This window comes from Geotrypetes seraphini, chromosome 5 (assembly GCF_902459505.1).
Source record: "Geotrypetes seraphini chromosome 5, aGeoSer1.1, whole genome shotgun sequence".
NCBI lineage: Eukaryota > Metazoa > Chordata > Amphibia > Gymnophiona > Dermophiidae > Geotrypetes > Geotrypetes seraphini.
In genome coordinates, this window is record NC_047088.1 from 134426951 (window position 1) to 134453565 (window position 26615).

The 26615-nt window shown below is 45.0% G+C and overlaps 1 protein-coding gene across 6 annotated transcripts in view; it reads right to left on the reverse strand.

Annotated features, from left to right (window-relative positions):
- The window catches only part of AGAP1 (ArfGAP with GTPase domain, ankyrin repeat and PH domain 1), a 1748840-nt gene that overhangs the window by 420390 nt on the left and 1301835 nt on the right, over window positions 1-26615 (reverse strand). For 4 of the 6 annotated variants that reach the window (XM_033947219.1, XM_033947220.1, XM_033947223.1 and 1 more), the window contains one exon: window positions 8847-8924. The exons of the other annotated variants lie outside the window; for them this stretch is intronic. In XM_033947219.1, the coding sequence (XP_033803110.1) occupies window positions 8847-8924 (78 nt within the window). The remainder of the gene's footprint in view (window positions 1-8846; window positions 8925-26615) is intronic. 6 annotated transcript variants of the gene reach the window in all.

A 26615-nucleotide genomic window follows, 5' to 3' on the forward strand; every position in this document is an offset into this window, starting at 1 on the left:
CCCAATACCACTCGTGCTCTTTTTTCTGTCGCTGACATATTTAAAAAAGGATTTCTCCCCTTTCTTCACCCGCCTAGCTATGTTCTCTTACATCCGGAGTTTGGCCTCTCTGACTGTCGATTTAACTCTTCTGGATTTAGCTAGATAGATCACTTTAGCTTCTGGACGTTGTGATTGTTTGTAGGTAACAAATGCCTTTTTTTTTTTTTGCTTTACTAGTTCTGAAATTTCCGCGGAGAACCACTGTGGTCTGTTGTTTTTGCGGTATTGGAGTTCAAGAAGGGATTGGACAATTTTCTGAAGGAAAAGGGGATAGAAGGGTATAGATAGAGGGATACTATACAGCTCCTGGACCTGATGGGCTACCGCGTGAGCGGACTGCTGGGCATGATGGACCTCAGGTCTGACCCAGCAGAGGCACGGCTTATGTTCTTAAGGGCGTTTTTCATTAGAGCAGGGGTGTCCAACCTTTTGGCTTCCCTGGGCCGCATTGGATGAAAAAAATTTTTCTGGAGGCCGCACAAACACTAACACTAGCCAATGAGCAAAAAAAAAGGTTGAACAGGTCCCAAATGGGCAATCACTAATATAGAAGATGTACATATCTAATAATAAAGCTTCATTAAAGGGACACTGTGGAGAAGAGCCCAAAAAAGCAGTAATACTTACCCTGACACGTGCAACAATAACAGTGGGAGCAGCCACAAGCTTCCGCATACCCACTCTGATGAGCAGGGATACATTACATTAGAGATTTCTATTCCGCCATTGCCTTGCGGTTCAAGGCAGATTACAAAAGAATTACAAAAAATGTATTACATGAACAAGATATTTGGTAATTTCTAGTGGAGATAAGTAGTAGATGAGGTTGCTTTGGGGAATTGGGAAGGTATTGGGAAGTGGGAAGGATACATGCTCCTGGTTCTTTCATTCACTTCTATTACAGCTACGGTGAGCCTCATCAGAGCGGGGATGCTGAATCAGCTGTCAGCTCCGCACATGGAGGATCATTCACTCAGGATAAATATTACTGCTTTTTTTGGCCTCTCACTTTGAGCTTAGGCTGCCTCAAAATGAACATCTGTACCTAGTAGGGATCCCCAAGCCTCACCAACTGACAGCAACCTCCTTCCCCTCCAACTTCCCAAGTTCTGCAGCTGGCCTTTCCTCCTCCTTGCCCCCTCCCCCCTTGGCTTTCATGCATTCATGAAAGCAGTGGCAGCTTGAGGATATTGCCATTGGCTGCAAAGCTTAGAGATTTTGAGTTGCCAGACTGGAGGAAGATGTCTTCAGTTGGCAGGGCCTGGGAATCCCCACTAGCTCAAGTATTTATAAATTGCACTCAGGCAGGGAGAAACTTTAGTGCCCATCTACTAATTATGGGCTCCAGTCCTTCCACCAAAACTCAACTCTTCAACAAACCAAATCCTTAACGCACCCCTCCCTTAACTCCCTCCACCCCTTCCCTTTCTTTTTAAGACTGTTACTCCCCACCTCCTAAAGCTTGTATGCATCTTCTCTTAAATGCATTGTATATACTTACTGTATGTACTATATAAAATCTTTTCCCTCACTTAAATTGTAAACGTATAACTAGTTTGACTTTATGATTGCTTTGTTATGTTCCTCAATCTCAACCGCATTGTCTGTATTTCATCTAACTGTTGTGAACCGCCTAGAACTCCCTGGGTATGGCGGTATACAAAAATAAAATTATTATTATTATTATTATTATTATTAAATCAGCTGTATATGACTACACCTGTATATGACTACACTGAATACAAAAATAATTGTGATGCACATATCCCAAAGCTAACATATTCCAGTTAATAAATTCAAAATAAAACAATTTTTTCTACCTTGCTGTCTGGATGTTTTGTTTTTCCATCATCTTGGTCCCAGTTTCTCTTTCTGCTTTTTGTCTGGCTTCAACTAATTCTCTTTCCAGTGTCTGCTGTCCATTTTTTTCTCCTCTTCTCTCGTTCCATTTCCTTCTTATGCCTGTCTCCAACGTATTGATTTTTCCCTTTCAGCTTTCTTTACTTTTTCTTTTCTTTTCTTTTTTGCCTCTGTCCACTCAAATCTTGCCGCCTTTCTCACCCTTCTTCTTTTTAAATGTTCAGCTACCTCTTAATTCTTCATCTTCTCTCAGTCCCTAACTCTCCCATTTCCCATCTCACTCCTTTCCTAGCCTCCTATTTCCTGCTATCTATTCCCCATTACCATATTTCTACCACTGTACTCACTGCTCTGTCACTCATCTTGTCACCTCCCTTTTGACCTCATCCACATGGCTCACCACTTTAAGAACCCCCCCTCCCTTTCTCTTCTGGTCAGGCTATAACTCCCTATCCCTTTCTTTCCATCTCCTAGTATCTTCTTATCCCAGCTCTCTTCCCTCTTGCCCTCCTATGGGTCCATCTCTGCTCCTCTATCCCCATGGTCCAACATTTTGCTCCCTCTCTTTTCTGTTTTTCTTCTTCCCTCCCCTCTTGATGCTGAACAATGAAATGGAGGGGAAAAAGAGAGATGCTGCATCTCTCTGCCTTCCATCCACAGGCCTAACATTTCTCCCTCCCTCCCTTCCATCCCCAAATCCAACTTTTCTCCCTTTCTCTTTCCAATTGCCCCCCATCCCATCTCTCTCCCTGCCTGCCTGCCTTCCCCAGGTCCACCATTTCTCTCTTTCTCTTCCCAACAGTTCTCCCTTCAAGTATCTCTTTCCCTCTTCCTCCACCCCACTCCAGGTCCAACTTCTCTCCCTTCAGACTATTGTCCACCATCTCTCTCCCCTGTTTCTGGCCATCATCTCTCTGTCCTCTGTTTCTGGCCCTATAAGCTCTCTCCCCACATCCAATCTAGCACTTCTTTTAATACCCTCCCCCTCTGTACTTAAAAAAAAAAGGTCCAGGAGGCTTCCTCGGCCCAGTATGTTCTCCCCTTTCTCTCTGCGCCCATGCATCTCTACCTCATTCCTCTCCCACCACTATGTCCAATAATTCTCTCTCTCCATCTCCCCATGTGCACCATCTCTTTCCCTCTCTCAGACACCCAATTCTCCCTTTCTGTTTTCTACCTCACCTCAGCATCTCTTTCCCTCACTCTCTCCATTCTACCATCTTATGGTTCATGTTCCCCTCCCTCTTTCCCTTCTTTTAAAGTCCTAAGTTCATGCCCTTCCTTCCATCATTTGTCCTGTTTGTGCTCCCTCCCTCTTAAGTCCCAACACTTCCTTCTCCCTCACTACCTCCCACCAGTGTTCCCGCTAAGCTGCGTTGGCCTGCGCTCACGCACAAAATATTACATCGCAGCGCAAAGTTTCTCTTCACAGCGCACACACGCGTCGGTAAGGTAAGGGGACGCACTGGGGGGATTGCACTTCCCCACAATTGCCATGCTTCGGTTCCTCTTCTTCCTTCCTTCCTCCCCCCCCCCCGCGGGACCCTGCGGCACCATCAACTCTTACTCCCTCTAATGTCGGCCCTGCAGCTCCAGACTTCCTCGCACCTTCTCCCCTCCCCCTTTGGATCGCTATTATTTTAAATGTTATAGCCGCGGAGCTGTATCCATCAGTGGAGATGTCTAACCTCGGCCTGCCCCGGAACTCTTACTGCAGCAGCCGCCCGTCTAGGCAGGAACAGGAAGTCACTGTTGCAGTAAGAGTTCCGGGGCAGGCCGAGGTTAGACATCTCCATTGATGGATACAGCTCCGCGGCTATAACATTTAAAATAATAGCGATCCAAAGGGGGAGGGGAGAAGGTGCGAGGAAGTCTGGAGCTGCAGGGCCGACATTAGAGGGAGTAAGAGTTGATGGTGCCGCAGGGTCCCGCGGGGGGGGGGGAGGAAGGAAGGAAGAAGAGGAACCGAAGCATGGCAATTGTGGGGAAGTGCAGAGCTGCAGGGAAGAGTGTTGCGGTACCCAGCTGGAGGGAGAAGGAAGATGAGGGAGGGAATTAAAGGAGATGCCAGGGCTTGGAGCGTAGGAGGAAGGTATGCCAGTCTAAGGGAAAAGGAAGGGGGAGATGTGAGAGCATGGAGGGGGAGCGAAAGATGGAAGAAAAGGAAAGGAGAGAGATGCCAGAGAATCAGGGAAGGGGAGATACCAGACTATGAGGAGAGGTGTGGGAGAGGGAAGGCGAGGAGAGAGATGCCAGACCAATGGGGTGAAAGGAGAGATGGAAGGGGGAGGCATACAGTTTCTGGAAGGGGCATAGAAGGAGAGAAGATGCCATATAGGGGAAGAGAGACGGCAGACAGTGAATGGAAGGAAGAGAGTTACAAGAAGATGAGGAAAGGAGAAACCACAGAAGACAAAGGTAGAAAAAAATTTCTATTTATTTATTGCTTTAGGAGACATGTGTCACTGTTTCTGTGAAGCATTGTATGCAGAGTCCAGCTTCTTGCTGGTTCAATTTAACCTTTGTCTATGTATTTTTATTTTATCCCCCCTTTTACAAAACTGTGAAGCGTTTTTAGCACCAGCCTTGGTGGTAGCAGCTCTGATGCTCAGAATTTTATGAGCATCAGAGCTGTTACCTCCGTAGCTAAAATCCACACTACAGTTTTGTAAAAGAGGGAGGGGTTAGTTTGTGATTACATATTCCTTACTAGGCGAAGGTGTTTTCTGTGTTCTGTGTGTTCGAAAGACATGGTTTTCTGTTAGGATTGACGGTGTAGGATTGATCTGTGCTGGTCTGGCTTGTTTAGTTTTACAATGGGTGTATTGATGTACTGCTCACTGCAATATGTAAGATGCTGCCTTTTCCTAGGTACTCATGTGTGACGTGTGGTTTGTTACTAAAAATCATGTTTTTCTTACAGATGGGGGGGGGGGTGCCAAAAAATGATGGGCCCCGGATGTTACATATGCTAGGTACGCCACTGTATGTAAAGATACCAGAAAGCTGGCGTAGCAAAAACTTCTAAGTTTTGAGTATTTAACCCTCCCACAATCTCACGGGCACTCGTTTCAAGTTTATTGAGATTTTGATTTAAACGCAATATCAAATATTTTCAATGCGTATAACAAAAATAAATTTGGGGAAATAAATAAAACCATTTGAACCAGTGTTCCCGCTAAGCTGCGCTGGCGCACAAAATATTACATCGCAGCGCACACGTTTCTCGTCACAGCGCACGATCGGAAGAGGCGTACGGCAGATGGCAGGGCGGCGAGAGGAGAATCGGGCGAGTTGGCTCATAACTTGCTGGCGCCCGATATTTTTGGCTCACGGTGAAAAAAGTTTGCTCACAACACCCGCCCGCTTAGAGGGAACACTGCCTCCCACCCACCCTTCTGTGCCGCGGGTGTTTACATTCTTGCCAGCTTCTTCCTCCGTCTTGCTGCCGTGTTTGCTGAAAGCCACGGGCAGTGGCTCCTACGCGCCTCCCGTGGCTGATCTGGAAGCCTTCTCTCTGACTAGGAGAGGTAGAGACAGGGATAGGTGAATGGGTGGAATAGGGGACAGAGGGCTGGCTGATAGAAAACCTAGAAGGGAGGGAATAATGTAAGGGTAAGATTGAGAATGAAAATGAAAATGAGAAATAGAGGATTACAATGCTACATTACAATACTAGCCCCCTCCTATGTCAATTAGAGAAAGACAACAGACTAAGAGGGCAATGATGAGGACTTAGGAAAGGAGGAGAGATGACTGAGCTATAGGAGGGGATTAGAGGACTGAGTATGGTAAATGGTACCTCTGTGGGAATATGTTGGGCACATCCCCTAATAGTTATCAAAGAGGTTTGCTGTTTTTGCATGTCAATTTCTATAGCTAACACATGGCAACTGCAATTTTTTTTCTAGATGTAATATAGGAACCCCAAGTTATTCTTCATCTTCTAAAGGAGACATAGTGGAGGAATCAATGTCACTGAGCAGAGAGGCAGTTTATCATTTTCTAGCCTTGTAACTTCTGGGGGTCAAGACTGATTCAGTCCCTCCTTCATGGATAACATTATCAGCTCTGATTGCTGCATTTTGAACTTCAAAGAAAAAAGTCAGTTGAAATAAAACAGCAGTTTTTGTTTTGGGCTCTATGTAAAAGGGGACCAAGGAAGTTGGATCTCAGAAGAATGAAGCTGGCTAAGAGAAAGGGAACAGAACCTTGCTGGTGAATTCCTACAACTCTTGAGCCCCACAGAATTTTCACCTACAAAAAAATCTTTGCCTACAGCCATGCTGCACATAACCAACAAAATATTATCTGCTGAAGGTGAAAAAAACAAAAAACAAACCAACAGTTGCTCTCGATACAAAACCTTATGAGAATCTTGTATGGTCGGTTCCCTTGTTGCAATCCTCTGAGTGCGGCATCGGCTCCTTGCGCATGATTCACGGCTGCTTCGAAAGCCTTCTCTCTGATGTCATGACGTCAGAGGGAACGCTTCTGACACAGCCGCAGATCGCGCACGAGGAGCCAACGCCACACGCAGAGGATTGCAGCAAGGGAGCCGACCATAAAATAAACACTCGCCGGGAGGGAAAAAGGTAAGGGAATGCAAGAAGGCTTTTTGAAGCAGCCGTAAATCACTTGCGAAGAGCCAACCAGAAAACTAAATACCCGCTGGAGGGAGGTACAGAAGGCATGAAGCTCCGTGGGCCACGTGTTGGACATCCCTGCATTAGAGGTTAGCACATGCTAACTGCAGCAGGCCCCAAAGAAATAAAATGGGTTCTGTGACATATAACATGATCTAATCCTCAAGTAAAAGACCCCTCAAGGTGGTAAAGCTACAAAAAAATCTTAATGTATATCTGGATTTGTGTTTCTTGTGGCTTATAAAAAAATCCAGTGGAAGTTTTTGTAGACTCTGTCCAGTTAACTGTACACACTTATCTGAGGAAAGAAAAACTGATTGTCTGCTTTAAAACTAAAGTGACCCATTCCCTTTTTATGAGTATAAAATCATCCCTAGATGATTGCCTTTATAAAACAGGCATATTTGGGACTTTTTACCAATATATTTAGTTATAAAATCAAGCCATTTGATACTGGAAAAGATGAGGCCTCCAGTTTAAACTGCTGTTCCTAATCTGTGATCTATATATCTATTTGAAACTTACAATTACTAACACCAAGTCATAAGATATTAAACAAATTTTTACACAAGACTTTTTGATAGTCAAGAAAGTGATATCAAAATTTTTGTTATCACAAGATACTCCATGTTAGATAAACTGCAAAACCTTTTTGCTTATTGAATGCCAGACAGCAAAAATGCTAAGATTCTCTGGCTTTGAAAGATTTTAAGGTCTGGAATAACTATCTATTGGCCCTACTTAGTAAGTGCATAATGCTTTTTTTTTTTAATACTTAAAAGCTAGCATGTAATATTACTTATTTCATTGTAACTGATGGAATAAGAGGTATAAGTGTGAAAATTAAAAATGTCTGAGAATGAGAGATGTAATAAATTGATTTGTTCTCTAAGTAAGAAGGGGTGGGATTGGCTTGAGAGGAAAATAAGTATGTAGATTGCACTACTGTGATTTTTAGAAATATGGAATGTAAATGGAACAATTAAATATCTTTTTGTATTCTTTCTTTTGTAATGTTGAAAAAAATATTTAAATGTAAAATGAATTTTTGATTCTCTTTGAATATTTTTTAAATCAAGCAGTAAGTAAATCTTATCTTTCCTTTGTCTGATGGCCCTCCAGTGGTAATTGCAGAAATAAAATTTATCAAAGGTTAATGATCAGTAAGATAACGGAGGCACTTGTTTACAGAAATAGTATGCAATTTAATATGTATACCAGATTTAATACTACTGCTTGGCAATCACTAAAATCAAGTACCCAAAAACAGTAGCATTATGAAAAAAATGTTACAGTTCTAATCATTCTAAAATACCGTAAGTCAATTAGTGGCAAGGCATGAACTTGCCTTTACTTGACCCATTTGGTTTGCACTTCTATGAAAAAATACAAACAAACCTCTCCTTCTCCTAATGTTATATTTATGGAACTAAACCCTATTTTTTTACAACCTGACACCCACAAACCCCTCATTCACAGACTGTGGGAGCCAGCATCACCCCCGCCCAGTTTTTCGGCTTACAAATAATTCTGACCTCTGATATTTATACTAATAAAAAAAGGCAGCTTATAATTATGTTGTTCAAATGAAGGAAGAGGGGAAAGAGGGGGAAGAGGGCATATAAAAATAAATAAAACTCTGTTATTACACAAAGCTATGACAGCTGTCTCCGGCAAGAAGGCAATGTAAGTCAATTTGTGAACTCTGACATGGGATGACCTTTAGAGGCACACCAATACACTGAATTTACAAGCAAGAGAAATACATGCAAATAACCCGGTTCGGTCTCGCCTCTGGATTAGAGCCTGGCAAAGAGCATTATATGGAGAGCGCTTTCACAAAAAAACAAATTAAAAGACTGCTGCTTAAATGTCACGGCACACTATTGTACTTGGCTACAGATCATTACACCTGATACTAACACTTTGGAAAAAAAACTGTAATAACTTGGGAAATATTACACTGAGTGCTCACATGTGCATGAGGGAGAATAAGAGAGAGAGAGAGAGAGAGAAAATGGCTTTATGAAGTAATTTAAACATCACCATTCAACTACTAGAAGGAAAGGTCAAAATTTAAGTGAGCTGAAAGGAACATGAATGGTAAAATAAAATACACAAATAACAACAAATATATGTGAAAAAAACACAGGATGGTCTTTGCTAACATAAGATCAAAGCATGCATGCATCTGGCAAATTGTATTGCCATTTTTGCATTTTGGAACTGGTGCACAAGGGAATGAGAAGTGAGAGGAAGGCATTTTGTGTGGAGATGTGCTATGTTTAGGCGCGTTACCTTCAGTGTTGGCACTGCTGCTGCTGTATATATTACGCAGGCTACCAACACGATTTAGTTTCCATGCTTTGCGTTTGGCTGCATCCAGAGAGCAGATGTGGAGAAAGAGAGAGAGAAAAAGAATAAAAATAAAAAAAATGAAAAAAGGGGGAGAAAAGAAATGTCAACGTAGCATATGCTATATGTAAAGAAGATGCATGTAAAAAAAGGCACATCAAACATTAATATATACTGTATATACAATGCACCAATCTGATTCTCCTCTTCCTTTCAAATAACAAAATTTACTCTATAAAAAGTATCCTTCTACATGCCCTGGATTTGAGCATGTTAAAACTTCTCTGCCTTCTTTGTAATGTGGCCACCATTCAAAGCTTTTATGGAGATATTAGTCTAGGTTTTATATACAGCACGCCTTATAGACATAACACTCTGTTCTTATATTCAGTCCCTAAGACTACTCAGCAAAGTGCATCTGTTATGTCTTTTGATCTCTTTAACATAATTACAGTATACATTTTAGTTTTTATGTACCTGATTGTTTCTTGATAAAACCATTGAAAAAAACTTTTACGTGTGGACTTAATTGCAAGGAAAAGAGAATGTAAAATTCAGTGAATATAAAATTGTAGGATCCCAACTTCCTTGTTGGATCTATAATATATCTCTATTGCATTCTTGCACTGTACTAATCTGTATCTCCTTACTTGAACCTTTTTAGGCATAGCACAACTCAAGTCTTAGGGCTCCTTTTACTAAGGTGTGCTAGTGTTTTTAGCACATGCAGGATTTTAGCCAGGGCTGTGGAGTCGGTAGATAAATGTTCCGACTCCGACTCCTCAGTTTTTTGTACTTCAGACTCCGACTCCGACTCCAGGTACCCAAAATTTCCTCCGACTCTGATTCCACAGCACTGGTTAATTTTCAGATCGTTAAAATGGAATGTCAAGTTGAGAGAAATGAGCATTTTCGACACCACCTTCTTTTTGCTTTTAATCAAGGTTCTAAGGCCGCAGAAGCTGCTTGCAACATTTGTGCTGTGTATATAGTGGGTGCTATAGCTGAAAGAATCGCTCGTGATTGGTATGTCAAGTTCAAAAATGGAGTCGGTAGATAAATGTTCCAACTCCGACTCCTCAGATTTTTGTACTTCTGACTCCGACTCCAGGTATCCAGAATTTCCTCCAACTCCGACTCCGACTCCACAGCCCTGATTTTAGCGCGCGCTAAACCCGCACTACGCAGCTAGAACTAACGCCAGCTCAATGCTGGCATTAAGGTCTAGCACATGCGGCAATTCAGCATGCGCTATTCTGCGCGTTAAAGCCCTAACACAGCTTTGTAAAAGGAGCCCTTAGATTAGATTAGCTTTTAGATATCATCATCTACAGATTTGAAAGGGAAACATACTGAGTTTTAAATTCTGTTTTCAATGCTTAACAAAAATGGATGTGCACAGTATCTTAGTTATTTTTTATACTATTAATGAGCAGTTATGATCTACATTTACCTATAAATAAGCAACTTATAAATGAGGGGTCTCTTCAGAATGAAAGAATAGTTCACTTGATTATCTTCAAAAACATTTCAGAGCCAAGTAATAAAGCTAGGTCCTCTTCCCCTTAGCCAATAGAATATACTTCTTGGACAATTTTGGGCAACTAAACCATGCAAAATTGGCACTCTTGGAGATTTGAAATGTCTGTGGTAAAATAGAAGAGAAACTGGTGGTGTCTTCTCATAGGTGTATGTGGGCCACAGGAAGGATTAGCAGACAGCAGCATCTCCACTTGACCATACAGACCCGGATGGAAGTTGATGGGGATTCATTGAAAGAGCGGAGGTATCAAGCTTGGGCTGGAAAAGAATCTGTGTAGGGAAATGGTATTCACTGTTTTTTAAGTCAGAGCCACCTTGTATCCAAATGAGCTATAGGAGAGCCGCCAAATATCTTTCCATGTGGGACCGTGACACAGATGACCAATGATATCCACCCCTTCTAGCCTACCCTCAAATTTTCATTGAGGGTATCCTCAAGGAAGTGAATATTTCCTATTGCATTCTCTTCTTCTACTGAAAAACGCCTTTTCCTTCAAGCATGCAGCTCTCCCCCCCCCAAAAAAAAAAATCATTTCCCCCTTTCTGTCATAAGCTTGAGTAGAGAGGCAGTTAGTAAAAAAAAAAAAAACCCCAAAAACAACAGAATGAAGATAGGAGACACCCCCGGGCCTTGTATTGAAGAAGACTGGTGTAGGGGAATTATTTCAGGGAAAACTAATTGGACAAAACAATGGGATTATGAAAAACACAAGGAAGTACAGCAAGCTGTTAACTGTAATTTATTTTAGAAAAGCAGAGGTTTAAAAGAGCTACTTTCACAGGAATTGGTGGTATCAGAAAGGAACCACTTCATATGCAACCTTAAATTGTCTTAAACATTCACATTAAGAAATCTATTTTCTAGAGTGCTGTAAGATTTTGCAGTTATCATGGCTTAACAGTTAAAATTAATGCATGGTAACAGCAAAGTCTGTATTTTAAATGCTGGGGTGTTCCAACATCCTGCTATTCAATTAAAAATAGAGAAAAGTTCTTTATCATACTTTGAAATGAATGGCATATACACCAAGTCAGATGGTATTAACTGTACCTTATTATCTGTGGTGTTAATAGTTAGAACGTGGTAACTAGCTACATGTTAACTGCAAGGCTCAGTCCATGAACATTCCCCACCCCATTCCTTGTTATCTGTTAACATAATGCCACCAAATATGTGGAAACAATAAAGATACTAATTATGAGGAAGCACTCAGTCTTGCAGGTTACTTGCGAAGAGGACAGCTCTTCAGAACAGGCTCATGACTTTCCCATATGGAAACATCAAAAGTAGGTCTGTACATTGATTAAAATTTTTAATTGCATGATTAATCATATAAAGCACCCCCTGTACAGTGCACTATAGAGATAGCGGATGTAAATTCTCATAACTGACATATTTCAATTACTAATCTAGAAATAAAATCATTTATCATACCTTTGTTGTCTAGTGATTCTCTCTTTCTACTCTTCGTCCTCTGACTGGTTCTGCCTCTCTGTGCACACAGCATAGTTCTGTACCATCAATTCTGTTTCCAGAGCCTCCTGTCTTGTCACTATTTCTTATTTTTCTCCTCCTCCACTTTCTGCTCTATATCAATATTTCACATTCAATTTTTTCCATTTTTTTCCCTCCATCTCAAATTTATCTAGTTTTCATCTCTTCCATTTCTTTCCTTTCTCTTCCATTCATCTGCACCATTTCCTCCCTTCTCTCTTCCCTTCTCCTCCCTTCAATAAGCGCTATACCCTCCTATCTCTCTTCTCTTACCTTCCCCTCTTCTCCATGAGCACCATCTCCTCCAGTCACTCTTCTCTTCCCCTTCCCCTCCTCTCCATGTGCACTGCCTCTTTCCATCTCCCCTTCATAGGCACTATCTCTTTCCTTCCCTCCATCTATGGTCCTCTATCTCTTCCTTCCCATCCCTGACACTATCACCATTTTTTCTCTCCCCTCCATCCATGGTCACCATCTTCCTTCTTTGTTTTTCCATCCTCTGTCCCTCTAAAAATCCCCCCATGTCCACATTGCTCTCTCTCTTCCCCCCTCTTTTTTCTGACACCACTTCCTACACTTCTGAACCTTCACCCCTACCTCCCCCCCGGTCTACATTCTCTCACTCTCCTATTTGTTCCTCTTGGCCCTCTGACTTTGCCTTGAACACTGTAGCTATGAAGGCATGGGCATGCTGCTTCTCTCACCTGCCCAAAGCCTCTCTCTTGTAGCACCCTGAAGAATGCTACAGAGAGTGGTGGTGGTGGTGGTGGTGGTGGGGGCTTTGGGTACAGCGTTAAAGGCAAGTTCAGAGGGTCGAGAGGAGCAAGTAAAAGAGTGAGAATGCGGATCACAAGCAAGGACTACAGCCTTCCACTCAAATGGGCTATCTTTAATGAGCCCCAGTGCTGCTTCCCAGAGCTTCTCCTGCCTTGCCCTGGACCTGATGTGCTGTGGTTCGTACCGACACCACTTGCAATCTTTTGGAATTCTTCTAGCATCTACACACAGCAGCAAGGATAACCCAGGACCTGACAACCCATTGCTGCAGCTCAGGTGATCAGGGAAATGGAGTAATGCTGGTTGATTGTGGGTGCAGGAGAAAGACCCGTGTTAACAAGTATTAACATTTTTAACTCACATTAAACACTTGGGGCCAAGTTCTATAAACAGCATCCCGATTGTAGGTGGCGGTAGGTGTCCTACTGCTGTCTAACCAGCCAATCGGATGCATGTTTTCTACAAAAAAAAAAAAACAAACAAACCCGAGGAAAGGCCACCTACACTGTAGGCAACCGTCACAAGTGCAGGGACACTTAAGATTGCCTAAAGTTGGGCATGATTTTGTCTGAAAGTGACCTTAGGCGAACTTAAGCGACCCAAGGCATCTCCCTAAGGCCACAACAGGCATCTGAAATGTAGGCCATTGAAATGCTGGCCCACATTTCAAATAGACAAGGGTGCTAAACTGATCACGACAAGAAAATCTCCCTGCCACAATCAGCTGAGCGGCCGCAACAGGGAACACCCAAACCCCATCGCAAGTTAGCTGGCAGAGGGGATGCCCAATCCTTCCTGCCGCCACCCCCCCTGACTCCCCCCTCCAACTGTCTGTAGTAGGAGGGATGTCCACTCCCTCCTTCTACAAACCCTGAAACAATCCCCAGCAGGAGGGATGCCCACTCCCTTCTGCCGGCACCCCCCCAACATCCCCAGCAGGAGGTATGCCCACTCCCTCCTATCAGCAGCCTTCCCCCTCCTATCGGCACATAAACCTCCCCCCCTCCCCCGGAATCTCTCCCCCCATACCTTTATAAGCAAGGCTGGCTGGAGCAATGCCTACTCCAGCTGGCAGGCCTGCCTCTTCAGAATGGTGGGCTTTCTCCTTTACAGTACATCCTGGAATGCACCAGGGAGGGGGCCTAAGGCCCTGAGGAGGGGCTTTAGACACGGGACAACCGGAGTCTTTTGCACTGGGAGTGACCTAAGACTCCAATTGACCAGATACCTAAAGCCACACCCACTTTTGTTCAACCTACCGTGGATTGTTTTGGGATTTGCGGCAGAGGGGAGTGGGCATCCCTCCTGCCGTGGACAGTATGAGGGGGGTTCGGGGTTGGTAGCGGGAGGAAGTGGGCATCCCTCCTGCCAGCTGACTTGCAGTGGGGTTTGGGGGTTCCCTGCCGCTGTTCACAGTAGGGAGACTCCCTTGCTGCAATCACCTCAGCGGCAACGCGATTCTATAAACAGTGACTGTGACATGGATGCCAGTTAAATAATCAGAGTGGTTAGGTGGTGTTAGTCATCTGTCCGTTAGGACAGACACAATTCTGTATAGGATGCCCATGTGCAATTCTCAAAAGCTGCTTAGGTGGAATCAGGCCCTGATTAACACGTTAAATATGCAACCCTAAATAAAAGGTATGGTAATGAGGCCATTACTACTACTTATATTTTCTATAGCAAGAGACAATCCCGGTAAGTCTGACTTCAGTTTCAGGGAAGATGGCGGAAGCGCTAATAAAAGATAGCATCGATGTGCATCTAGAAAGAAATAAACTGATGAAAACAAGCCAGCATGGCTTCTGCAAGGGAAGATCATGCCTAACGAACTTATTGCACTTCTTTGAAGGAATTAACAAACAAATGGACAAAGGGGACCCCATAGACATTGTATACTTGGATTTCCAAAAAGCCTTTGACAAGGTACCTCATGAACGTCTACTACGGAAACTGAACAACCATGGGGTGGAAGGAGACGTACATAGATGGATCAAAAATTGGTTGGCGGGTAGGAAGCAAAGGGTAGGAGTAAAGGGCCACTACTCTGACTGGAGGAGGGTCACGAGTGGTATTCCGCAGGGGTCCATACTCGGGCTGCTGATGTTCAATGTATTTATAAATGATCTAGAAACAGGGACGAAGAGAGAAGTAATAAAATTCGCAGACAACACCAAACTATTTAGTGGAGTTAACATAAGAACATAAGAAGTTGCCTCCACCGGGATCAGACCAGAGGTCCATCGCACCCAGCGGTCCGCACCCGCGGCGGCCCATCAGGTCCATGACCTGTCAAGTGTTCCCTGCCCTAAAAAAACCTATCCTTACTTCTATCTGTATCCCTCAATCCCCTTTTCCTTCAAGAATTTATCCAAACCTTCTTTGAATCCCTGTAGTGTCTTCTGCCCCACCACTACCTCCGGGAGTGCGTTCCATGTGTCCACCACTCTCTGGGTGAAGAAGAACTTCCTGGCATTGGTTCTAAACCTATCCCCTTTCAGTTTCTCCGAGTGCCCCCTTGTACTTGTTGTTCCCCACAGTCTGAAGAATCTGTCCCTGTCTACCTTATCTATGCCTTTCAGGATCTTGAAAGTTTGTATCATGTCTCCTCTAAGTCTCCTCTTTTCCAGGGAGAACAGCCCCAGCTGTTCTAGCCTGTCGGCATATGAAAGGTTTTCCATACCTCTTACCATTTTCGTCGCTCTTCTCTGGACCCCCTCAAGCAATGCTATGTCCTTCTTGAGGTACAGCGACCAATACTGGACACAGTACTCCAAATGCGGGCGCACCATTGCACGGTACAGTGGCATGATGACTTCCTTTGTCCTGGTCGTGATACCCTTCTTGATGATACCCAGCATTTTGTTTGCTTTCTTGGAGGCTGTCGCGCATTGTGCTGATGCTTTCATTGTTGTATCCACCAGCACACCCAGGTCTCTTTCAAGGGTACTCACATCTAGCAATGTTCCCCCCATTGTATAGCTGAACATCGGGTTCTTTTTCCCAACATGCATGACCTTGCATTTCTCTATATTAAAACGCATCTGCCACTTTTTGGCCCACTCTTCCAGCTTCGTTAGGTCCCTTTGCAGGTTTTCACAGTCTTCCGTGGTTCTAACCCTGCTGCAGAGTTTGGTGTCATCTGCAAATTTGATAACCTCACATTTCGTCCCTGTCTCCAGATCGTCTATAAATATATTGAACAGGAGCGGTCCCAACACCGACCCCTGCGGAACTCCGCTCGTGACCCGTTGCCAGTCTGAGTATTGGCCCTTCACTCCAACCCTCTGTTTTCTGCCCGCCAACCAGTGTTTAATCCATCGGTATACATCCCCCTCCACTCCGTGGTTCCTCAGCTTCCTAAGCAGCCGTTCGTGGGGTACCTTGTCGAAAGCTTTTTGGAAGTCGAGGTAAATTATGTCTATGGGTTCCCCTTTGTCTATCTGGCTGTTTATTCCCTCAAAGAAATGTAGTAAGTTTGTGAGGCAAGACCTTCCCTTGCAGAAGCCATGTTGGCTCTCCCTCAGCTGCCCATTTTTTTTCCATGTGCTCGCAGATGCTGTCCTTAATAAGTGCTTCCATCATCTTACCCGGAACCGAAGTCAAGCTCACCGGCCTGTAGTTTCCCGGGTCTCCTCTTGATCCTTTCTTAAAGATGGGCGTGACATTTGCTATTTTCCAGTCCTCCGGGATCTCCCCAGTTTTCAATGATAGATTACATATTTGCTGGAGTGTTTCCGCTATTTCCTTTCTCAGTTCTTTTAGTACCCTTGGGTGGATTCCATCCGGGCCCGGTGATTTGTCGCTTTTTAATCTATCTATCTGTCGTAGGACGTCCTCATGGCTTACTTCTATTTGCTCCAGCTTTTCATCTAGATCCCCACTTATAATCTCCTCAGGTTCTGGTACATTGGATGTGTCCTCGCTCGTGAAGACCGACGAAAAAAACTTGTTTAACCTGTCTGCTACCTCTTTTTCCTCTCTTACCACTCCCTTTCTGGTTCCATCATCCAATGGTCCCACTTCCTCCCTTGCCGGTTGCCTCCCCTTCACGTACCTAAAGAACGGTTTGAAGTTTCTTGCCTCCCCAGCCAGCTTCTCTTCGTATTCTCTTTTTGCTTCCCTGACCACTCGGTGGCACTCTTTCTGGTGTTTTTTGTGTTCCTTCCGGTTTTCCTCAGTTTGGTCCTTTTTCCATTTTCTGAATGATGATCTCTTGTCGCTTATCGCCTTCTTCACTTCCTTTGTTATCCACACCTTGTTTTTTGTTTGGTTCTGTTTGCGCCCTTTCCTAAACCTGGGGATGTACATGTTTTGTGCTTTTTGCACCGTGTTCTTGAGTAGGGACCAGGCTTTCTCTACGGTCTCCATCTTCCGTGAGCTGTTTCTGAGTTTATGTCTCACCATTTTCCTCATAGCTTCGTAGTTTCCTTTTCTGAAGTTGAGTGCCATCGCTGTGGTTCTCTTCACTTTTGATGTTCCCATTTCTAGTTTGTACTGGATCATGTTGTGATCACTGTTTCCTAGTGGCCCTACTACTACCACCTCCTTTGCGGGGCCCCCTAGACCGTTGAGGATTAGGTCAAGAGTGGTATCTCCTCGTGTCGGTTCCTGGACCAGCTGCTCCAAGAAGCAATCCCTCACAGCCTCCAGGAACTTTGTTTCCCTCGCGCTGCTGGAGTGTCCAATGCTCCAGTCTATCCCAGGGTGGTTGAAGTCTCCCATAACCGTCACCCTTCCGCTTTTGCATTCCTGCCTCAATTCTGCTTCTAGGTCATTGTCACTTGTTTCTGGCTGTCCAGGTGGGCGATAATAAAGTCCCAATTTTGTGTCGGTTCCCTTTCTTCCTGGTAACTTAACCCATAGCGATTCCAAACCTTCTGCCCTTGTTGCCGTATCCATTATGGTCGAGTGAATGGAGTCCTTTATGTATAGCGCTATTCCTCCTCCCTTCTTACATGTCCTGTCTTTCCTATAGAGTTTATAACCTGGTAGTACTACGTCCCATTTGTTGTCCTCAGACCACCATGTTTCTGTGATTCCAATTATGTCTAGGTCCTCTTTGTTGGCCATGACTTCCAGCTCTCCCATTTTGGTCCGTAGACTCCTTGCATTGGCGTACAAGCAATTTAAGTTGGGACTAAAGAGGACTGTGAGGAACTATAAAGGGACCTAAACAAGCTAGAAGAGTGGATGATGAGATGGCAGATGAAGTTTAATGTAGAGAAATGTAAAGTTTTGCATGTAAGGGAACAGAAATCCGAAGTACAGTTATACGATGAGAGGGCTGGTAATGGGTGAAAGTACCCAAGAAAAGGACTTGAGGGTAATAGTTGGCAGCATAATGAAGCCGTCGGCACAGTGCGCAGTGGCCTCTAAGAAGGCGAATAGAATGCTAGGTATTATCAAGAAAGGCATTACAACCAGATCGAAAGAGATCATCCTGCCATTGTACCGGACAATGGTGCGTCCACACCTAGAGTACTGCATCCAATATTGGTCGCCATACCTTAAGAAGGATATGGCGATAATCGAGAGGGTTCAGAAAAGAGCGACGCGACTGATAGGTATGGAAAACCTTTCATATGATGAAAGATTAGAGAAACTGGGGCTATTTTCCCTGGAAAAATGAAGGCTTAGAGAGGACATGATAGAGACTTACAAGATCATGAAGGGCATAGAGAAAGTGGAGAGGGACATGTTCTTCAAACCTTCGAAAACTACAAGAACGAGAGGGCATTCAGAAAAATTAAGAGGGGACAGATTCAGAACCAATGCTAGGAAGTTCTTCTTCACCCAAAGGGTGGTGGATGCCTGGAATGCGCTTCCAGAGGGTGTGATAAAACAGGGTACGGTATTGGGGTTCAAGAAAGGATTTGGATGAATTCCTGAAGAAAAAAGGGATAGAAGGGTATAGATAGAGGATCACTATACAGGTCCTGCACCTGATGGGCCGCCACATGAGCGGACTGCTGAGCAAGATGGACCTCTGGTCTGACCCAGTAGAGGCACTGCTTATGTTCTTATGCTCAATAGAGTCTTGAAAGGCCCCGCAATTCTCCCCAACTGAATTTCCTTCCCCAGTTTCTCCCTCATACCGACGCATGCATGTGAACCTATGAGGAATTAACACACTGATGCATCAAAAGGGGACCCTGAAAAAGTATGATAAACCCATTTGTAAAAAGCAACCTTGTATCACTCCTATTTGGGTATCTGTGCAACCAGTCAGAAAGCAATTGCACATTAACAGGTGAGGGCGCCTTGACCAGACCAGGGGGGACTGGCCAAGCATAATGAACTGATGATCCTTTGATCCAAGTGCCAGGACACTGGACGGCCAGGTGCGAGCTGTTACATTGACTACACAAAGGCCTGAATCTGTACCCCGAGCAGTCACACCGACCGGCATTAAACTGGACACAGAACATCCCCAAAGGACCCTCTCCGCTGAATGCCCTGCCACCCAACCCACCCTGATCCTACACCCACACCAGCACCTGCCCGTCCAAGTCCTGAGGGTCCCCCGATATTACCCCTCCCCAAGGGCAAAGAAACCCCAGAGGAGGGTGCTCCTAGAAAAAAGGCTGGTCTGGATGAAGTCATTTCTGTCAACCACAAATCAATATCATGAAAACCCCAAGCATCAGATTTATCCTTATTGAGGCTACGCTGAAAGTGCTCATAATAATTCAACCAGGCCCAACCACCATAGGACTGGTAAACCCATAAGATCAAATCCATATAATGGAGTAACCTATGATATAAACCTAGCTTTGCTCTACCCCAGTGTTTTTCAACCTTTTTACACCTATGGACCAGCAGAAATAAAAGAATTATTCTGTGGACCGGCATCGGTCCGCGGACCGGCGGTTGAAGAACACGGGGCTAAGTCGTGGGCCAGACCCCGCCCATCTCTGCCCAATCTCCACCCCAGACCCCGCCCCCATAATAGTACTAATTGCACCTTGCACATCCCGTGCCTCATCTGGAAGCCTTCCCTCTTAAAATCTTCCACTTTAACTTCTGGGATAGCTGCCCATCCAGTGTGGCAATCTCACATAAAGTATGTCAATACCGTGAAAACTGCACCACACCTTCCACAGGGACTGCCATCTCAGCACCTGCACCCGAAGGAGTGGTAACGCACAATCTCTGAAGAGGACAAGGGAGAATGAGAAGATGCTCACAAATCAGAAAACTGCCAGTCCTGCATAGGATCACCCATAACAACCCGCCGACTTCTCTCTGTCCAAATGCTTGACAACATGTAATTTTTATCCAGCAGACACTTCCCAAATGATTTTTCCCCAAGCCCCCCTCTCTCCCCTAGCCATCCCAACCAATCCCTTCCGCCCCCTCATAGCCACTATACCCAACAAGTCACACACATTGAGAAAACTCACCAGAAGGGGCTGAACTAGGATCAGAAGCTAACTCCCTTTATGAAGGTCCAGGAATATCAGTCTCTGCTGTTGACACTGAACTAACCATCTCCACAGCTCCTGTAGAGGCACGCCTAGAGCTCACAATGACTCTGGGTTGTGCAGACTGCACCATCCTTTGAGACCCAGCAGAACTGTTCCGAGTGGCTGCTGATGCCCTCCTACCCTTAGAACCAACAGAACCTATCCCCTCCCCCCTTCTTTTTGCAAAGGAGCAGTCTGTCTAACAGACCTCTGAGCCCTTGCAGGTCTCTCATCTTTTTTGCTACCTTTTGTAGGCGCTATAGTACCCTCATCAACACAGAAATTCTTTTCCCCCCCTTTGAAAAAAAACAAGCAACCAACAATACCAATCACCCCAACCCCTTCTTTGTTTGGTTTTTAATTGTATTAAGTCCCCTTTTGCCCTGCAACCACCAGCTACTATGTGAACCTCCCCAGAAACCCACACTAATCTCCGGCCCAACTTCACCTCCACCCGATTTTACAGGCAGCATAAACAATCACCACTCAACATCCAGATGTGCAGCCGCACCACTGAGATAAGCGTACAAATGGCCCACCATATCACCGTGCACACACCGCTTCTCCCTCAACCGGCAGCAAATGAAACAATGGCCCTAAACTGCACCCTTCAAAAAGTGGACCAGAGAAAAACAAAAGCCTGAAGCACTGACATAAGCCGGAATTAGCCAAATTAAAAATTACAATTACACCCTCTCGCTCCAACATTTCCCACTCTCACTTTCTCTCCTACCATTCCCTAAACAACTGAACTCCCAAACTTCCACAATCTCTCCAGCCCAAATCCTCCAATCACTGCCTCTTCAATACCAACCAATCACAAACCCTCGTATCCATCCAAACTTGCTCCTTTGCACCATAGTAACATAGTAAATGATGGAAGATAAAGACCCAAATGGTCCATTCAGTCTGCCCAGCTGTACCCTCTCTTTAAATTAATGATTTAATTTAAACTATCCTTTTTCCTAGATATTTCTGGGCCAGAAACCCAGAGCTCTGTCCAGTACTGTGCTTAGGTTCCATGTACTGAAGTCTCTGTCAAAGCTCATTCCAGCCCATCTAAACCATCACAGCCATCAAAGCCCTCCCCACCCATCCTCAGACCGTGAAAGTCTGCCCAGTACTGTTCTTAGTTATTCATTATATACCATTATTTTCTGATTAGAGATCCTCTGTATTCATCCTATGCTTTTTTTTTTTTTTTTTTTAACTCTGTCATTGTTTTCCTCTCCACCACTTCCCTCGGTATCATGTTCCAGGCATCATCCGCTTTCTCTGTAAAGAAGAATTTTCTAACATTACTCTTGAGTCTACCATCCCTTAACCTCAAATTATGACTTCTGGTTTTACCATTTTCCTTTCCTTGGAAAAGATTTTGCTCTATGTTAATACTTTTCAAGTATTTGAATATCTGAATCATATCTCCCCAGCCTGTCTTTCCTCTAGGTATGCATATTCAGCTCTTTCAGTCACTCCTCATTAATCTTTTGCTGCAAACCTCCTACCATTTTCGTCGCTTTCCTCTGGACCGCTTCAAGTCTTATGTCCTTTGCCAGATACAGTCTCCAAAATTGAACACAATACTCCAAGTGGGGACTCACCATCGATGTGTAGAGGGGCATCAACACCTTCTTTCTTCTACTGGTCATGCCTCTCTCTATACAGCCTAGCATCCTTCTGGCAACAGCCACCGCCTTGTCAGACTGTTTCTTTGCCTTTAGATCTTCGGACACTCTCACCCCAAGGTCCCTCTTCCCATCCGTGCATATCAGCCTCTCACCTTCCAGCACATAAGGCTCCTTCCGATTTCTAATCCTCAAATGCATTACTCTGCATTTCTTTGCATTGAATTTTAATTTCATTGGGGGATGCGGGTATGAGGGGGTTAATTGGGGGGTCCAGCAGAAGGGATTGGGCACCTCTTACCGGTGATCTTCGGGAAAGAGTGGGCAGTCATTGGGCAGGAGAGGTTGGGCTCCCTCCTGCCACAATCATACTTGGGGGTGGGGTAGGCGGTCAATGGGCAGGTGTGGTTTAGCTCCCTCCTGCCACAATTGTATGGGGGTGAGGGGACTGGCAGTCGTGGCCGCTATACTTATTGCGGCAGGGAGATCCCTTGCCGTGATAAGTATCGCAGCTGTGTCTACAGTAACCAGGTTCTGTAACCGGCGTATGTAACATGGACGTTGGTTACAGAATCAGGTTTATTATGGGTGGGCCTAGGCTCACTTCTAAATAGGATGCCTTCCCAGGCATTCTATACAGAATCTGGGCCTTAGTATGTGCTAATCTTTAGCACACGCTAAATTAGTTAGCGCACCTTAATAAAAGGACCCTATAATTTTATGTGGTATTTTTCAATATTAAAGCAGCAAGGTTGATTACTAAAGAGTCTTTACAACAGTGGATGTTACTTATTATTACAACAGTTAATGACAAAGCTATATTTTTATGATATTTCTGTTATTTCATAAGATATATGTGAATAAGTGATGTTTGTGTATTGCTTTTTTATTAACCCCCATTTTACAAAACCGTGGAAGTGATTTTTAGTGCAAGCCGGTACGTTGAATGCTCTGTGCTGCTCCCGATACTCATGGAGGGTCATAATAAAAAAAAACGTCTAAGTCCCCTTTTGGCCTAAGGCCTTAAACGTTGAAAGTAGAAGCAGGGAAAATGTCCATTATTAAAAAAAACGTCCAAAAGGAGGTGTTTTTTTTTTTATAATGGCCTGCTTCTACGTTCAGATGTTTAAATGCCCAGACCACCACTACGTCTACAATTACTACATATAATGAACCCAAAAAAAGCCTAAGTCCCAAACGCCCAAAACAAGGGCTTTTAGGCGAAGGAGGAGCCAGTCCTTCGCCTAAAAGCTGGATGTCTGTGACCGGTGTCTGTCAAAAACAACACCAGTTACAGAATCCACCCCCCCCTACAATGATCCAGGCAGAAGTGAGCCCAAGCCCTCCTGCCCTGCGGCACCCCGAATCCCCGACTAAGATCAAGGCAAGAGGGAGCCCAAGCCTGTCCTGGCGATCCCCAACCCCCCTTCCCCCACCGATTACAATGGGGCCAGGAAGGAGCCCAAGCCCTCCTGGCCCGGCGACACCCACTACCCCCCACCCCCACTAAAATATGGGCAGGAGGGATCCCAGGCCCTCCTGCACTTAATGCACCCCACCACCAACCCCTGATCCCCCCCACCCCCAATCCCTTCCCGTACCTTTAAATCGTTGCCAACCCATCGATCCCCCCAATCCCCCCGTACCTTTAAATCATTGGACGGATGGACAGGTGCCAAGCTCGTCCATCCGGCAGGCCAGCCATCTGTTGAATGACTGGCCTTAGGGACTGATTGGTCCAGGTGGCTCAAAACCTGCCCACAGGTGGGGCCTGAGGCGCCTGGGCCAACCGGAATAAGCCCAGTAGGCTTAGGCCCCTCCTGTGGGCAGGGCCTTAGGGACGGGGCCCAACCGGCCCATGTGCCTAAGGCCCTGCGCACAGGAGGGGGGTCTAAGCCTACTGGGCCTATTCTGGTTGGTCCAGGTGCCTCAGACCCCACCTGTGGGCAGGGTTTGAGCCGCTTGGGCTAATCAGGCACTAATGCCAGCCATTCAATGATTTAAAGGTACGGGTGGATTGGGGGGATTGATGGGTTGGCAGGGGGTGCATTGAGGGCAGGAGGGCATGGGATCCCTCCTGCCCGTATTTTAGTAGGGGTGGGGGGTAGTGGGTGTCGCTAGGCCAGGAGGGTTTGGGCTCCCTCCTGGCCCCATCATAATCGGTGGGGGAGAGGGTGTTGGGGATCGCCGGGGCAAAAGGGCTTGGGCTCCCTCTTGCCCCCAATGCTGTCGGGGACGGTCATGGAGTTGGCAGGGCAAGAAGGCTTGGGCTCCCTCTTGCCCCTAATGCTGTTGGGAACAGTCGGGGCTGGTGGGGCAAGAGGTCTTGGGCTCCTTCTTGCCCCGATGTTGTCAGGGGTTCGGGGTGTCGCCGGGCAGGAGGGCTTGGGCTCCCTCCTGCCCCATTGTAATCGCCGGGGGAGGGCTGATCGCTGCAGGACAGATGGCTCATCTCTCCTGCCGGTGATGGTGATCGCCCACTCCCCTCTGAACCACGGCACTTTGGGGTGAGGATCATTGCAGTAGGGGGTAGGCAGGTTGCTGGGGCCGCTGAGCTGCAGCGATCAGCTCTGTGGCCCCTTTTCGGCACTTATACCTGTTTTGACTTGGTCTAAGTCAAAACGTATAAGTGTCGACTAGGCAACCTGCCTAAAGTTTTGGTTATACCTGCTGCACGCCTAGGTCTAAGTCGGCCCACCTCCCGCTCTTTCCCCTCCTCTAAAAACGCCTCTTTTCGCTCTATGCGTTTAGAGGCAGGGGAAAGGCCTAAGCTGGTTTTAGATACGTCTAAAATCAGCTTTGATTAAGGGTACTTGGACGATCAGGCTTTTTCATCATCCAAGTACCCATTTAGGCTACTTTTTAGACTTTTTTTTTTATTATGAGCTCCATAGAGTTCCTATGAGCTTCAGGAGCAGCACAGAGCATTCAGCATACCAGCCTGCGCTAAAAAACACTTCTGCAGTTTTGTAAAAGGCAGGGTTAATTTTATTATATTTAGTTTTTATTATAGTTATATTTTTCAATAAATGTAACAGTATAGATTATTTTACATGTTGATATTGTTCATTATTTATGTAAATTCGTGTTTTCAAATTTATTTTATCTTTAGACTCCTGATGCAGGCCAGAAACATGTACATATCAAGTCTTTATAGACACAATAAAGAAACTGGGCACCTAAGGTCATTTTCACTGTGTTTCTTACGTTCAAAATCAGAACAGAAGTAAAAGCTGTACAAGGAGGTAACTGTTTTTTCACTATGTGCATGATCAATGAAATGTCAACCAACACACATCTGCACATAAATCTAATCTAATCTTCTATGTCTGTGTCGCTCATACCTAGGTAGGCTCAAGGCGACTTATAGAGAGGGACGAGGATGGGGAGGGGAGGGGAGGGAGAAGAGAAGAGGAGGGTAGGAGTGGGGGAGGGAGAGAGGAGGATACAGGTGATTAAGTGTCAAATAGCTGAGTTTTCAATTTCTTCCGGAATATGGTGTGGTTAGGTTCCGTTCTGACCACTTCAGTAAGGTCATTCCAAGTTTTTACACGAAGGAAGGTGAGCAGTTTTAACCCCTTCTATAATTTTTCCAAATTCTTTTACTTGGGAGTCCATCTTTGCAGTAAAGTCCCCTGTTTGTTTAATATGAGATTGAACCACCTCAGGGAGTTGGAATACTTTGTCTAAACGTTCAGTCAATTTTTCCTCTAAGACAGTAATAGCCTCCCATACCTCCTCCAGTGTTATTCTCTACGGTCTTTTCTTCAACCTGGTGGAGCTCTTGAATCCAGATTCTTTGATATTGGTTGCCACAGGCTTGGACCTCGGGAACAATCCCTCAGACCATCCTCCTGTAGCTCCCTCACAAATTTTCCCGGCTGGTTGTTCCACCTCTCTGGGCGAAGGAAGTGACATCCCAGCAATGAAGCTACCATCAATAACCTCTCTGGTTGCCACGGGGCTTCCCATCGACTTCTCTGCTTCACTTCCAGGTTGGAGTGGAATCTTGAGGTCCTCGGGGCTTAGTGTGGCTTCTGCCATGCTGTGGGCAAAATCCCTTGTCTGCTGCTCGCCTTTAAAGGCTTTCCTCAACATTAGCCAGTAAGAGAAAACTCTCCAGCGTTCGTTGTAACAATACCGGGGAGGGAGCTGGGTTAGCTGGGAACAAACACGGCTTCCCTTTCCTCTTTATCAAGCTGTTCTTGTTGGTGGTATCCGACGCTGGTCAGAGCAACCTCTTACCGGACCGCCACCATCTTGCCTTCCAAGATCCAATTTTTTAGTCGCCATAGTGACCTGGCTTTTGGTGTTTGTTGAACCCTGTCTTAGTGAATATCTTTTAAATGGTTCCTAGTAAAGAAAATGTGCGATAAAAAGCAGTTTTCAACTGTGTATCCTGGTTTCAAATGTATTGTGACACCTGACTGTTTTAAAGACAGGGGCAGTTTCCCAGCCTGAATCAAAAGTTAAACATGCAAGTGAGCTCTACAATATGCTTACTGAAAGTTCCCCATGATCCTATTCTATCCTGCTATATTGGGTGCATTCAAATAACATGTCTTCCCTATTTACACAACAACAAAAGAAGAGGCACTGGAGATGTCAAGACCAACAAATACTTTATTAATAGTTTGTACCAAAATTCGATAATCAGTCATTCTCATGCAAAACAAATGTAGCCCCGACTAGGATCTAAGTTTCGACGACTATGTCACCTTCTTCAGGGGACAATTCTAAACTAAAAAATGTAACAAAATTACATTATATTAAAAATGATGTACTAACATACACTAAAATTTAA